Source organism: Grus americana, chromosome 3, assembly GCF_028858705.1.
Source record: "Grus americana isolate bGruAme1 chromosome 3, bGruAme1.mat, whole genome shotgun sequence".
Lineage (NCBI taxonomy): Eukaryota > Metazoa > Chordata > Aves > Gruiformes > Gruidae > Grus > Grus americana.
In genome coordinates this window covers 3,269,250-3,281,275 of record NC_072854.1, presented here as the reverse complement: position 1 = coordinate 3,281,275, position 12,026 = coordinate 3,269,250, and the positions used below count along the sequence as shown (strand labels likewise).

The window sequence follows — 12,026 nt, the reverse complement described above, 5'->3', positions numbered from 1 at the left end:
GAAGCAGGCCTTGGTAATGTAGATACTGTACATGCTGATCTAAGCTATTCTCTTCTCAAATGGCTTGCTTACATAGGTTAAAACAGGAGTTGTTTTGCAGGTTGATAGAGCCAAAGTTCTGCCACAGATTGCAGATTTCACAAACTGACCATGAAAAGCCAGCATCTTTGTTACAGGTCACAGCATACGTGCTCTGTCTTGCTCAGGCTACAAGGCTGCGTAGGTCATGCTGGCACTTGTAGTCTCCAGGGATTGCCCATAGAGTAGTGCCAACTGCTCGATGACAAGTTTTCCACCTGCTTTGTGGCTGAAATGTTCTGTTCACTGTCAGGTTCTCAGTAGGGACCACCTCAGTTTGGTGTTTCGAGACAAGATCAGCTATTGCTGGATCTAAAATCAGCATTTCAGAGTACAGTCACTGTTGCTAACATATTCAAGGATGCGAACCGTGAAGACGTAATCGCATACTTTCTCCTTTTCTTTCCTGAACGTTACTCCTCTTCCGTACATCGTAAGTGCCATCTTTCTTCATCCCAATAACCACTCCAGACTCATCCCTTCTCATTTTCTTCCCTTTTTTCATTCTTCTTCATGCTTCCTTAGCTCCCCACATCCCCATGAAGCGGGAAATCTACTTCAGGCTTATTAGAAACCTTTGTCCAATTGCTTTGGCACCTTAACAGCCAAACTTATTTTTCAGTATCAAGGGGATAGAGACAGTACTGAAGGGATACCCAGAACTCTTTACGCTTTCTAGCAAGTGTGCAAGAGGCTGAAATACCTGTCCTACTGTAGGAAGCCTCAGGAATGGGAAATATTTTATTTCTGCTGAAGTAAGAGGGAGTTTTTAGGCTTTGCCTGTTAGGACAGCAACACTTGCTGCCATTTGCTACTAGCTATTACAGAGTGTGGGTATGAATACCCAAGAATGGAGGTTCTGTCCTTGCCTCCTCAAGCAGTTTTTCCGTACTAAATGATGTCACTTACAGTGTTTGTGTTACATCTTGCTCAGGGTTACAGTCATCCTGTCTTTCCTTCCTTTGATACTCTTGTTGCCAAAGTTAATTTAGAGCCAAATTATAAGCCTTTCACTGCGAATTCTGAAATTTATTAACTGTAGTGTTCTGTGTAAATACTTAACTACTGGTAATGTTAATGAATGTGGAAAAATAGCAAAGCCTGTAAATTCAAATAAAGTCAGGACATCTGACGTCTTCTTTAAAGCACAGTGTTCACCTTTGCTTTTATGCTGCTTGGAGTATAATATGTGCCTCCAGGAACTTGGAAGCTAACGCTGCAAGTGAGTACAGAACAATACAAGTCTCTGCAGAAATGTTGCTCCGATAACTTTGCTTTTTTGGCCTACATTTCTCAGTGGTTATTATTTGTTAATTATGTTATATAGTGCTCACATGTGGGCTAATTGCTTCCCCAGAGAGCTTACAATAAAATGATGGACAGAACAAGGGCAGGATGTTACACATATCAGATAGTTAAAGGGTAAGGTAGGACATGGGCAATACGGTTAGTTAAATGCTTCGGTCTGTGATTGAAAATGGTGAAGTGTTATGAAGCATAGTGTAGAAGAGTTGAGTTGGTTTGTGGGGGGAGAGGATTGGTGCTTTGAATTTGAATTGATCTGAGGAGTTGACTTGTCAGAATAGTTGTGCAAGGAAGCACCAAAACTAAAGGGAATGATTAAGAAAAAAATGCAGAAATTTATGAAAGGCGGCTGCAGGGAGATTGTGCCTGGCTTGGTTATAGTTGCAGGGCTGTACTGTGTGAGTTCTTGAAGACAAGAATAAGATCCATACGAACTGCACGTATGCTGCATGAGTGATATTTCTTGAAAAATAAAACCCTTTCCTCAGACTCTTTTCTTCAGACCCTTAGAGATGAGAGACATAAAAAAATGTGCACACGCATCCGTGCAGTTGTATTTCAGATTTCAGTTCTCATTCTTGCTGTTTGTCTTGTTTTTCTGCATCTGTCTCTTAGTCTGCACGCTTTCAGGCAGGAGGGCTTTGCTGGTATTTATGGTCTATGCTGCTGTAAATTGTAATGTTCTGATTAATTTTCCTGTGCTGCGAATACTTCTTCACACCTGCTTAGAGAAAAGGAACCAAGTCATGATGAAGGCACACTTAACAAATAAGTGACTAAAAAGTGACACAAGGTATTTCTCAGCAGCTCCTCGGCTACGGCTTGTACTGAAAAACAGGAAATGTCTGTACCCTTGCACAGTAGTCTGACTTGATTTTCATACATGGATCAGCTCCCTTGCATACTACCCGCTCAGAGCAAAGAAGCGGGAGAGTTTCAAGTATTTTCCTTTTGAGAAGCATTTTCTAAGGGGAAGGGGAAAGGAGAGAAGGTTTGGCCATTTAAATTATCTGCTTCAAGTGCTCCTAGGAGCATTTTATTTATATACAGATACGCTTTTCTACATTTATTATTAGAAAAGAGATAGAAGTGAAGTTTTACATAGGCAGGTGTTATTGTAGTTTCCTCTGCTAGAAGCCAAGCTGTGATGCTGACTCTGCTTGCTCTGAGAATTGTTACCAGAACTCCTTTCTCTCCTCTGGGTACTTCCAATGATTTTTATTGCATCCTTTATCTCAGTGGCTTATCTCGGCATCTTAAATCTTCAGAGACCTTGTTAATACCTTTGTATTCGCAATTTGGCTGGCCAAGCCCACTTGTTAGTTCTCATCTAGTCCCTTAAGTTTCTGCTGTATCTGAGAGTTATAAGTCCTCAACTCGAGAATCAAGAAGAGTTCGGTCTTCTGAATCCTGATTAGAAAGGATTAACAGCAGCTGCCCATCCCACACAAATTACAAAGGGATAATGAAAAGTGCCCAGAGAATGACATGGCAGTAGTAAACTACTACATGAAGATGACTTGGATTGCTTCTGAGTGTGCCTTACAGTACTGCTGCCACGTGGATAATACCTGCAGTACTGGAATGACTGTCCTGGACATTCAAAGGCGTTGGCATTTAGAGTATGGGTACAGGACAAAAAAACCAGTCTGTACTGATTTGATTATAGTCCTGCCCACTCCTTGAAAATACTGTATTCGAGAGTCTCTTGGCGATTTGGTTATATACAGGTATATGACAGAACAGACAAAAATTGCAATGTGTCTGTTCACTGTTAAGTGTCATATCCATGTAGCACTGTCAGGTGAGTGGGACAGCGGGGTTATTCCAGCACTTACATAGCGCCTTGCACGTCTGCGATGCCTCTTTGAAGGATCTCAAAGCACTTTAGAAACACTTAATGAAACTCTTAACTTTGCTGCAAGTTTCATATAGTTGATGAGGCATGTTTTGTGATTTGATAGCCTGTGCCAGAGCTGGAGGGAATAACTTCTTCTCCAGGGTTTCCCACCAGCTGGGAAGAGAACTTGGGAAACGTGACCTTCCCAGTCCTGTGCTCGTTTTACCGGACCGTACTTCCTCTGTTATTCAAGGTGAGAACAGAACAGTTAGAATTGATTTAGGTGCTTCTGGGAAGATGAAGTCACTGTGTTTGGATCTCTGTATCGTGCCAATAGAGAGATCCTAGGGGAAATGTCTTCCTTTAGTTTTGTTTATATTCCGTCTAATGCACAGATGTAATTTGCAAGGAAATGCAAAGGAAAAGAGGTTTTGCTGGCCTCAGCAGTGTAGCTAAAGTGAAATGAGATGTCACAAGGATATCTAAGTGTCTCTCTTTCAAGATATGAAAAGGATTTTTCTTCTCTGCAGTGTGCTGATTTTTTAACTCTTTCCCATTGTACCTTCAGTCTTCTTCACCTCTTGTGTGTATTCTCCCTTAGCCTTTCACAGGCTGCCTTCTGCTTGTGGATTTTTACTTGCTGCCTTTGTTTTCTAAAACTTAAATGAATCCTTTTTTTTTTTTTTTTTTCCTGAAAAGTGTAAGAACAGTAGGAGGAAGTTTGTGTGCTCTGTGCGACACAGCATCAGGGTTCCCAAGCTGCCATTAGAAATACAGGTGGTGTAACTGCTAGTATTGTAATTGTTAATACTGTAGGACTGACCAGGCTATGATAATGACAGCTGGAATGAATCCCCATGACTATCATTGTAATCAAGTCTCTGGCCAAAATTTAATCCATTGCACTTTTGCAACCCTGTTGCTTCCTGTTACACTGTTGTTTTCAGGCTGAAGGCAAAACCCGGCTGAGTATCACGAATTATTGTACGGCTCCCGTTTCATTGATGGAAACAGGCTGGGATCCACTATGTCATACGACAATAAAAATGTATTGTTTATATGACAAACAAATGGCTTTTTGGATACCTAGAGATAATATTCAGCAAGATAGATAGTGGCTTTCTATTTTAGAAGTAGTAATGTGTGAATTACAAGAATAAATGAAAATGCTAAAATTGGCCACTTGTTGAGGGATGAGCTTTTGGTAAAAATACAAAATAGAATTACAAGACAGCCTGGGAGAATTTGAATGCAGTTTTAAGAGAAGCACATCACCACAGAATTTAAAACTAAAATAAAAAATAGAGTCAGCAGATACAATGTAAATCTACTTGAAAACCAAGCACCTGTAGATTTATACCGTAGACTGAAATGGGTGCTGTTGTGTGGTAATAAAACCTCCTCACAAGGATACGGTGCCACATTGGAACAGGTATCCAGAATAGCTGTGGAATCTCCATCCTCGGAGGTTTCCATGACTCCATGGCTATGAAAATCTGACCAGGTCCAGCCTTGGCAGTAGTCCTGCTCCAGGCCAGAGGCTCCAGAGGTCATTTCCAATCAATGACTCCGTGACTAACCCCAGAATTATTCTAAGCAGAGATTTCCTACAGTAGAATTCCTTGGCCTTTTCAATTGCAACAAGAGCAGTCTTGACTGTTCCTTCTTTGTCGTGTCAGATGGAGGCAGGTGTAAGCAAAAATGAATCTGTATAATTCCATGGAGAAAATAGTTTGATATTTTTTTTAAAAAGGTTTTTTTCCCTTTCTATTAGTTACTTCCTAACCTCTCTCCTTGTCCTTACTGGGTAAGAGACAGAGCTGATAGTTCATGTGGAATATAGTAGTTAATACCCAACTGCAAAGTAGCAGCTGATTTTTCAATGTATTCTAGCACAGAATTTATTTTAATGGAGTCAAACAGTAAAGTGCTTCTCTATAGTGACTGGAACTTGTCCTTTGAAAAAGTGGTATCACGTCATACAGCCCGGCCAGGTATTAAACATCCAGGATTTTCATTCCATTTCCCGTAAGTAGATTCCTTGCTATATTGGCACTCAGTATAAATAGTAGTAAAATTAAACCTTGCTATGGTTATATGAGGTATCCTGGTGATTGGAATACCTGGGTCAACAAAAGAAGGAACTTGCAGGTGACCTGAATTTTTACCACTTCTTTCCAGGTTTAGTGTTCCTGGTTTTTATCTCTTTCATTAAACCCTCTTTTATTATGGAGGTCAAACTGTATCTCTCTCTAAGTTTTTAAAGCATTATGAGGCTGGAAGATGCTTCTAGAGTCCAGATCTTCCATTTTCTATTCCAAGCAAGGATTAACTCTGCCTGATGCTTTCCTGATAGTTGCCTGAGTTGCTTTCAATAGTTGAGACTCCCAGTGGTTGTTGAGGCTTCACAGATATACTGATAGGTTTGTTCAACTACCAAGTTTCACGTTGGGAATTCATATCTGCTGCCGCTTGTCCTCTTCCTCATAAGCACAGGGAAAATTGTCCCCTTTTCTGTTTGCATCAGCCCTTTCTGTATTGGAAGTCTGTTATCATTAGTTCTTCATAAGATGCTGTCTGCAGTATACCAATCTTAAGCAGGTAAATTGAAAACATTAGAGCCTCCTGGGTACCTGTTCTTATGCCGGAATTGACTTGAGAACTGATAGTACGTGGCCTTATTTATGCATGTATTTATTTTAATCCTGCTTAAACTCATCATGCTACAAGTCTTTGTTCACTCTCTTGCCTGTTTGATCCCAATCCAAATGTTTATGCTTATACTTAACTTTAAGTTGTCAACTCCTTAAAGCAAGACTCTGTCATCCTTAATGTCTGCAAAGCTCCAGAGTGACTCTTCATGAATAATCTGCTGTGCTTCTTGCCATTACAGCTAGACCTGGGTTAGAAAGATACAGGGATGCCCTCAGTTCTTGCCTGTCAAGTTTTGTGCACTGCATGGGGTCATCCCAACACACCTCTGCAGTGAGGATCTGAAGTCGCAGAAACAGAACTGGATTATATTAATCTCATTGTTATGGTTTCTCAACAAGAAAGTAACTAATCACTGTGGTTCAGCCAGACTGCAGAGTTGCGTTTTAAAGCTATGAATGATCGTGTGATTGCCTTGTAACTCAGGCTAGAGGTTTAGCCTCGACTTACTTCATCTATCCCATTTTCTGTAATTTCAGAGAGAATCTGCTGAAATTATAGTTTAGTTTTATTCTGCCTTTATGCTCACCCCTTCTGTACTTTTCCTTTTGTGTCATTTTTGTGAATTTCAGCTAACAAAATTGCTTGTGAATTAGTACCCCCTCATTTGCAAATGAGGAAGCAAAGGCATGTGAAATAACTTAAGTAATTGTAGTTTGTATGTGGCAGATCTGAGACTGTATAGTAGATTTTTTTATTCCCCTATTCTAAGCTGTAAGTGCTAAGAAACAAACACTTGCAGTCTGAAGAAGAGGGAAACTTCACTGAATTAATCCAAGCTGCTTCTGTTGCTTACGTACTGCCATCCTTTGTCTTTGCTGATCGGTCATATATCTCCTCCCAGAGTAATGTGCGGATGCAGTTGTTCTTTTTGGATTTTAATTCTTCAACCTAAGGTCTTAAACCTCCAAAGATATTTGGGTTTCAAACTCATTTGATTTCATGAGATGTCTAAATACTTTCCACTTTGAGCTTCTCCTGTTGCCAAACTGTTTTCACAATGTGATGTGAATTGTTTTTTGTGTATAGTTGACCCTAATCTCCTATTTTTTTCTTCACTAATTAACTGTGGTTGAAAGGTGCTCTGAGATTATGATGCCTTAGAGATGCAATCCTGATCCTCAAGGAATCGAGGGAACCAGGATTTCACTCTTTAAGTTTAGTGCACTAACTTAATGATTAAATCAGCGTTGTGTGTCTCAAGTGAAGAAAGCAGGCAGAAAAAAAATGATGGTACTTGGAGTCCTTTATGCGCTTCAAATTATTTTCCATACATTTAACTAATTACATAAACAGATGATATTTACAGGGGACTTCTGGCTATAATTGACCTTCATCTTTTCCTGTGCACTTCCCAGCCTCTCCTTGAATTTTCCTATTGTTTCCTCTTACTCACTCCACATTTAACACCATGTTTCAAGCAATCCTTTTCTCTTGCTTGGGACCATCCTACCAATTCCCTAGAGGCCAGTATTCCCAACTCCTTTTAACTTCATCCGCTCAGCCCGATTTCGTTGGCAATTTTGGAACTTGCAGTGTGGACACGCGTATCTCCACCAAAGCCCGATCTTCAGGCCTCTGACCCATTACAGTGCGATTGCTCTTTTCCTTTTACAGCATCATTAGTTCTGCAGAGTGGGAGTGTTTCTTTCCGTCTTTTATCTTGTGTAATAAATTGCTTTTTAGAAGTTGCAGAAACACATTTGAGTACGTATATCTTATTTTGTTTTGAAACCTTTATATGCAAGTACTGGGGAGGAATTGCATATGCCGCCAGTCTCCTGTCGAGAGGTTAGAGAAAACCCATGTTTAGAGTTCAATGGTGTTCCCATGGCTACTAGGACAGGTACATCACGGGAGCAGGAACACTTCTGGCATTTAACAGCCCTTCCAGGTGATTTATGGTTTCACATAAGCTTTTCCTAAACTGAGAGGTTTTCTAGGGTTGGCACCTCTTTGCTTGTCTCCATGCCCTGTTAGTTCTGTGTTCAGTGGCCCATGGTTATTAAAATTCTTATCAATAAAGGAGTTTCTGAGCAAGGTTCTTATTTTCTGGGATCATGCATACTTTCTGAACTCCTCAGCTTAACCAAAGGAACTTTTTTTTTAATGCCTAATGTATTTTATAAAAGAAATGTGTAGAGATCAAGTAATATTTGCCTTCAATTACAGTAATTAAGTTGTCAGGACTTGAAGTCACCAAGGGAATGAGAAAATAAATCCTTTCCTGGTTGGCCAGGGGGTAATTGGTGTTCTGGTCTCAAGTACGTTTTACATATTGGGGTGGGGAGGGAAACTGTTCTGGCTGGCATCAGCAGCAGAAAACCCAGGAGACTGTTTGTCATTTTGCAATACAAGGTGTCAAAATCCTGCTGTGGGTAGAAGGAAAAGGAAAAGTGACCTGTTTAACTCTGCTTTAGCAGGGCATCTATTTTTGATTCAGACTAACTGCTTGCTTGGGTTGGGAGGTATATCTTATTAAAAAGACAGCGACTACAAACATAGCTCAATCCATTTATTCTGTGGATTCTGTCTTGTCAAACTTCTATTGCGGTTCCCCTTTCAAATGTAACCTATATGTATAGATGTGTGTAGATACAGGCTTTTTTTCCCCATGTTCAACATCTCTTTGCAGACTTCTTTGCCAGAAGTCGAATAGTTTCAGTTACTTCATACGCTTCCCTGGAGGTACACTGCAAGGCATTCCTACAAGAAAAGTACCTAATTTTTGTAAGTGCCCACACAAACATCACTGGAATCTCAAGTGTAGTGTTACTTTTGTTCCACTGGAATAGCTCTCTTGAAAGCAGATGTATGAGGAAATCGCTACTTGTAATGCATCACTAATGCCACGAATTTTTGCATTCCTGCTCATGTGAGTAAAGGTTATGGATGCATAAGGAGTCAGACCTGCACAACCTTACTCACAAACCCTAATAAACCCCACTTCAGCTAGCAGGTTTAACGATGCCCTGAAGAGAGCCAGATCACTTATCTACACCGTCACGCAATAACCATAAAGTGTTGAGATAAGTGGTTTTGTATCTCCCAGTTCTCTGCTGGCCTTCACCCTGTGTATCAGTTTATACCAGCAAAAGTCGGCATGAAATATTACTGCTCTGATTTGGTTGCATTTTATAGTCACTTCAGTTCGCATAGGAGATGCATGGGTAGAGTGGATGCTCTTATCTGTCTGTGCATTTATGAATGGAAAAACAGTGAAGCATCTCTGTCATACTCACATTTGACTGTAATAGCAGCGGATTCCCTCCTGTTCAAGAAGCGTGTTGTAGGCCAGGTGTCGGTAAGGATTCTACACAATTCTTACCTGCTCAGCTTTTCCCATCAAGAGGGGTATGCTTGGTTACCTGCAGTTCGTAGGAGGCTTTAAAAAATTAAAAATAAAATTAAAAAAAAAATTTAAAAAAGGTAAAATTTGGGACATTTCCGGGAGTCATTTGTGACTTCTGCCAAGCAAAAGGATATGCCACAAAGGGTTATTTTTGAGTGCTTCAGTATCCATGTAAACAAGTCTGAATTTCAGCTGCCTTTTTGGCTTGTTTATTTTGTAAGTCACAGATAATTTAACAAGTTATGTATTTTCATCTTGTTGCATTTGTTGCTTTTTCAGAGTCAATTCCCTTCATGCCATACATAACATCTAGCTCCATAGCTATACTTTGCTTTTTGTTTTATATTTACTTTCTAGATACTAGACTCTTTTTATAGGTATTCACCTGCAGGTAGAGTTCAGCAGCTATTTATTTTGCTTATGCAGAAGCCTTGTAAGATCTAACCTGTGATGTTGTTTTTGCCATCTGATAATGTATGATCAAATGGAGCATGTTTAAATAACAACATCTAGGACACAATGACAGTAAATGAGCTACGAAACAAACATTTCTAAAGATCAGATAAGATGGAAGAGATGCATCAATGCTGGATTGCTCCGTATATCATAAGTTCTTGCACTTTGGTGTAGAGGTATTCCAGGCATGGGATTTCCTTTATGCCACAGGCTAATAGATTGTACTGTATTATTTTTCATGTTGTTTTATATCTTGTAGAGACATGTGCCTTTGCACAGAGAGTGTAATACACAGAGTATGACAGTATTATACATAATCTGCATGAGTTGCACAGGAGTAGGTAAAGAACAAGAAAGTCAAAACAACAGAGAATTGTCTTGTTCTGTGTTTTCTTGCTGCCTACCATACTGCCACCTCTTCTCCCTAAACCTACGCTATCTTTTGCATTAAGGGCTGCCTCTCACTTCTGCCAAAGTCTATACTTTTACAATTAATTTTCAAAGCACTTTATGTTTTCTTAAATATTTTCCTTATTAGTGTGGAAAAAAATACCGTTATGTGTAAAGCCATTATTTCTGACTCTCACTCCTGCTCCTCTTTGTTCACTTGCAGGAGGATATTACCGATCCTGAGTCTCAGGAAGAGAAGAAGAGAAACCACTGGCTATCTGAGCCTGCAGATGCTTACAATACAGTGAAGAGTGTTCTCACTGTACAGGAATATTTTGCTAAGCGCATGGCAAAACTGAAGGGATCCCAGAATGAAACAGAAACAAAGGTGGACAATTCCTGCCCAACAGCTGACGAAGCTTTGGAGCCTTCAGAAGAACTGAAAACCAAAGCCAAAAAGAAAAAGAAGAAGCAGAAGAGAGATGAAGCAGACAGTACAGAGTATTGCAAGAAACCAAAAGCGAAACAGTCTAAGATAGGTAGCTTGAATGGAAAGGAACTGGATGCTCCGTTAAAGGAGTGTCACTCTGGGAAAAAGAAAAGGAAACATAAAGAACAGCATGAAGGCGAAAGCATTAGTTGTGATGAAAATATGGGCAATGGAGAAATGTATACGGGAATATCTGATGGGGAAGATCTCGGCGTAAAGGACTATGAGGCAAAGCAAAAGAAACGCCATAAGAAGAAACACAAAAGGCAAAAAGAGGAGACAGATGAGTGTATCGAAGGAGCGCAGCGAAAAAAGAAGAAGCACTGCAAGCACATTTAACCATTTAAGAGTCAAGCTGGGACTCTGAGGTGATTTGAACTTTATCAGGTTAGAGAAGTCTGTGTAATCACGATGTAATCCAGTCTTGAGCACCCTGCTCTACCTGCAGCTGAAACCACAGACTGTGTTTAAATATAGCTCTTTCAAGGGAGAACATGATGACAGGCCACGAGCTTCAGCGCCATGTTAAAAAGGTCTCCATGCGTAGGGCCAAGCCTTGCATGTCTGCAAAGCAAGACTTGATAAAAACCAGTTCAGCTTTGCCTCTTCCAGTAAGACGGGTCACCTTGGTGGCTTTTGCAAGAGCTATGTTTTAACACAGCAGACCCTGTGCTGCCTTCAGCCCAGATTCACTCTGGTGCAACTCCATTCAAGTCGTATAACGGCAAGCAGAGTCAGGCCTGGTTTTAACCACTGCAGTTAAGACTGTGAAAGCCAGTGAATTACTATCTGCTGCTTCACACAGACTGGGTTTTTTCTCAATCCAGGGAGAGGGGGGAAAAAAAAGTCACCCTACTACTGCCTTTATTATTAAAGCCAATGCTGTTTTCACTTCTGATAGCCCAGCTCCACTTTTGAAAGCGGGAGGGGGTTTGCAAAACTGTCTGTATTTTTTCATTGATTTTTGCAAAGTCGTGTCTAATTTTTTTTCATTTATCTCCTTTTTCATATCAAATGATTGTTATTTCTTCCCAAAATACTTAGTCTAATTAAAGGTTTACACCTGAGTGTCAATACTAAAGAACGAAATAAATAAACCTCCCTTTGTTTCCTAGCCAGTAGTTGATTATCATCAAGCAATTGTAACACTGCAGCAAAGCTAAAGGAGCTGGCCTTTATTAACCATATCTAAATCTTTGGGTCACAGGCAACGTTCATGGTACCTTCAGTGGTGCATCTGGAATTCAAAAAGTTGTCTTGGATGGAGCAAGGTTTTCTGTGAAATTAGGAGACCGAACAGATTTTAAAAGCATAGCGGGTCAGATGCATTAGTATTGCCATTTATACACTGAAAAGATTTATAACCAAATTAGGGCTTGTTTCTGTTTGTGAACCTGGAAATG

General features: G+C 40.1%; 1 protein-coding gene across 1 annotated transcript in view; it reads left to right on the top strand.

The window, feature by feature from the left end:
* PINX1 (PIN2 (TERF1) interacting telomerase inhibitor 1) overlaps positions 1 to 11,737 on the top strand; it is a 59,772-nt gene extending 48,035 nt beyond the window's left edge. Inside the window, exon 7 of the mRNA XM_054820894.1 lies at positions 10,357 to 11,737. Within this exon, the coding sequence (XP_054676869.1) occupies positions 10,357 to 10,962 (606 nt within the window). The 3' untranslated portion in view covers positions 10,963 to 11,737. The remainder of the gene's footprint in view (positions 1 to 10,356) is intronic.
* The last annotated feature ends 289 nt before the right edge of the window (positions 11,738 to 12,026 follow it).